The sequence below is a fragment of the Tauraco erythrolophus genome, chromosome 8, assembly GCF_009769465.1.
Source record: "Tauraco erythrolophus isolate bTauEry1 chromosome 8, bTauEry1.pri, whole genome shotgun sequence".
Lineage (NCBI taxonomy): Eukaryota > Metazoa > Chordata > Aves > Musophagiformes > Musophagidae > Tauraco > Tauraco erythrolophus.
The window spans coordinates 8,120,771-8,124,846 of record NC_141472.1 but is presented as its reverse complement, the minus strand read 5'-3'; the positions used below and the strand labels follow the sequence as shown (position 1 = coordinate 8,124,846).

At 44.2% G+C, this 4,076-nt stretch overlaps 1 protein-coding gene across 1 annotated transcript; it reads left to right on the top strand.

Annotated features, from left to right (window-relative positions):
- The first annotated feature begins 241 nt into the window (after nucleotides 1-241).
- Nucleotides 242-1,750, top strand: LOC104381130 (endogenous retrovirus group K member 11 Pol protein). Its single transcript, XM_009988782.2, is given in 1 exon segment — nucleotides 242-1,750. A coding segment is annotated over 1 exon segment (1,509 nt).
- Nucleotides 1,751-4,076: the final 2,326 nt, after the last annotated feature.

Below are 4,076 nucleotides of genomic sequence, written 5' to 3'. Positions count from 1 at the left end.
TTATCAGCCCTGCCTGCTGGCCTAAACACTGGCCTTTACAGCCTGCAGCAGCAATGGTGACCGGAGTCGGAGGATTAACTTTAGCCAGTCGTTCACCGACCCTCACGGTCAGAGTTGAGAGAAAGTGTCTAACTGCCAGCTTTTCTGTGGTTCAACTGCCACCCACGATACAATGCCTCATTGGACGAGATATATTGTCTCAGCTGGGAGTAGTCTTAACTAATGAGCACCCTTTAGCATAATGGCCATTGTATGGACTTTCCCAATCCCTATTACTTGGAAAACAGACACGCCAGTATGGGTTAAACAATGGCCGCTAAAACGGGAAAGTCTGCAACACGCTCATGAACTCATGAATGAGCAGTTCGAACAAGGACACTTAAAACTTTCAACAAGTCCGTGGAACACTCCAATATTTGTTATTTGGAAAAAGTCAGGAAAATATCGCTTGTTGTATGATTTGCGTGCCGTTAATGAGCAAATGGAGCCTATGGGCGCTCTGCAACCCGGCTTGCCCAATCCTGCAATGATCCCTGTGGAGTGGCCATTATTAATTATTGATTTGAAAGATTGTTTCTTCACTATTGCACTGCATCCTAAAGACACCAAAAGATTTGCCTTCACCCTACCTGCCTTAAACAGGGAAGGGCCTGATCAACATTTTGAGTGGACACTGTTACCGCAAGGCATGCGCAATAGCCCCACATTGTGCCAGTTATATGTCGACTCTGCCCTACAACCCCTCCGACGATAATGGACTAATACAGTCATTTATCGTTATATGGACGATATTCTATTCGCCCAACCAACACCATTCTCAGATGCTCAAGTGACGAACATTCAAGAAACATTGGCCCGGTTTCATCTCATAATAGCACCGGAAAAAGTGCAGCGAACAGTCCCATGGAAGTACTTGGGATGGAAGCTATCCGAGCAAATAGTGACACCACAAAAGTTACAGCTGCATACACGCCTCTCGACATTAAATGATGCTCAAAAACTGCTAGGCGACCTCCAATGGTTAAAGCCTGTAGTCGGTATACCGAATGAGCTATTAGATGAATTACGGCCACTGTTAAAAGGGTCTGACCCCACGCAACCGATACAGATCTCGCCGGAACAACGGCGTGCTCTTCAGCAAATTACAAACTGTGTAACACAAGGGCAAGTATGCCGACAAGACCCTGCTTTACCTATAGACCTTACAGTATGGTGCAATACCAAATATCTCCTTGGTGCCTTAACTCAAACGTGCCAAAAGAAAACGGGGGAGGAGCTATGGGTGTTGGAATGGATTTCTCCCGCATTACAGCAAACTAAAACTCTTGTGCAGAAAGTTGAAATGTTGGCAGACTTAATAAAGAAGGGGTGCGAGAGAACCTTGCAAATAACTGGCGCAGAACCTCACACTTTGAGGATACCAGTGAAAAGGGACTCCTTCCAGTGGTACATAAATAACAGTGAGGAATTGCAAGAAGCACTCTTAGGTGCAAGCGGTATTATTAAATTAGAGAAGCCGAAACACGCACCATTACAGTGGATTGAGAGTTGGGACTGGATTACACGACCCAAGAAGGAAAGCGTTCCCATCCAAAATGCTTTGACGGCGTACACCGATGCTGGAAGGAAATCTCGAACGGCAGCGATAACATGGCAGGAGAAGGATGCATGGAAACATAAAATCTTGCATGGAAAAGAAACAGACACCTTGCAGACTATGGAACATCTTGCTGTGGTGTGGGCTATGTGAAACTCGAAAGGACCACTAAATATAGTTACCGATTCGCTGTACGTCGCTGGTATAGTGGAAAGAATTGAAGAGGCCTCGATCAAAGAAGTCCAAAACCCACGATTGTTTGAACTGCTCCTACAACTTCAAAAGGCTACAAAGCTTAGGGAACACGCTTATGCTGTCATCCACATTAGAAGCCATAAATGGGAAATTGGTTTAGGCGAAGGCAATGCTAGAGCAGACAAATTAGTGGCAATAGCCCAGGCCACGCCGTTATCAAAACAAATGCTAGCCAGGGAAGCTCACTCTATGTTCCATCAGAATGCCAGAGGTTTATGGAAAGAATTTCAAATTCCTATAACGGAGGCAAAAGCAATAGTCAGGGCCTGCCCTATCTGCAGTCATCACAATGGGGGCTGTGGGTTAGGATTAGGTGTAAACCCACGAGGATTGGCTGCAAATGAAGTTCGGCAGATGGACATTACTCATGTATCCAGTTTTGGGCGTTTAAAATATGTACATGTAACCATAGACACTTACAGCAAGTTTATCTGGGCAACAGCGCAAACAGGAGAAAAAGGCATCCATGTAGAACGGCACCTTTACAGTTGCTTTGCAGTAATGGGGACTCCAAAAGAGATAAAAACAGATAATGGACCCGCCTATACTAGCAAGAGAATAGAACAGTTCCTAAGATCACGGGGGGTTGAACATAGCACTGGAAACCCAAATTCTCCAACAGGACAGGCCATAATAGAGAGGGCAAATGGTACGCTAAGGAGGTACCTATCTAAATATGAAAACATTAGGGATCCCCATGCGAAATTGTTAAAAGGATTATTTGTCATTAATCATTTGTGTGTATTCGGGGAGTCAGAACAGCCTCCTGCTCTCATCCATTATGGTCCCACGAAAACTAAAACAGAAGGAAAGGAGACATCGGTAAAATTCCGTGACCCAAAGACTGGACTATGGCAGGAACTGGCCAGAGTATTCTTTTGGGGACGGGGATATCTTTGTGTTTCTACCCCTACAGGGACGGTATGGGTACCAGCGAGATGGACTAAGCCCGTCCTCGATGCTACGAACGTTCCCGGAATTAGTGAAAGAAGACAATCAGAGGATTGAAGAAAAGCTCCTTATCATTTCAAAGCCTCTCCTGCAACAGATAGGACATTATTCAAACACTATTGATAAAGTAGTGAAACATCCTCGCACTCTTGGAGAACTTGAGGACACTGTCAGGGAATTACAGGACTCCGGTGTTCAGGGGCCACCCGGGAAAAATTGTCTTGTCTGTACCAGTTCCTCGTGTGCAGCCAGATTCGAGAGCTATGGTGCAATAGCTGCACACACTACTACCATGCAGATAATTGGCAAAGGGAGTTGCAAAGTCAAACAAGGCTAGGCACAAGGCCTGCCCTACAACTTTTTGAATCTTAGTTTTCTCCCCATTGACGGTGAAAATCTTAACAAAAATAGAAACCTATGGGCCACCCTAGACTCTTCCCTTGAGTCAAACGCGGTATGGTTGCAGTTGCATTCCAGCTGCAATGGTAGTAATATCACTTCTCCCCTAAAGCTCCCAAAGGGGATATTTTTAATTTGTGGAGACAGAGCCTGGAATGGTATACCAGTGCGACCGCAGGGGGGGTCCATGCTATTTAGGAAAGTTATCATTATTTCACCCTAACATATCGCTATTAATGCAATGGAGCCAAAATAACACACGAACAAAACGTAGCGTTCATGAGCTCGATTGCTCGCAAATAGGATCTCCTCATTTTTGGAGTGAACTAAACCAAATCATTGTATCGACCATTTCGCCAGGGGCTGCTGCTAGCAGAGCTCTATACTTAGCAAAAGAGCTAGGATGCTGGGCTAAAGCCGAGCTCAATAGAACGTCAGAAATATTAGATATGCTTACTACTGATGTGCAAAATGTGAATCATGCTGTGCTGCAAAATAGAGCTGCCATAGACTATTTGCTATTAGCTTAAAGACACGGCTGTGAAGAATTTGAAGGCATGTGTTGTTTTAATTTAAGTGACCATAGTGAGTCCATCCACGAACAGTTGCAATGGCTTGGGGAGCATTCGGGGAGAATTGTGGTAGAGGATTGTATATTGATATGTAAACTGTCTTTATGTTTCTTATGATTTAATATATTACGTGTGTGAAAGTTGTTTGTATATATTGCTTGTATATATGCTTTGTGTGTTTTTCCAATCAGAAGTGAGCTACTGGAAGGAGAAGTGTTAACTGGTACCGAATCAATGACAAAGAATTACAAACTAGACTTAGTTGTGAGCATGTAACTTTGAAAAAGGAAGCTAGGAGAAAT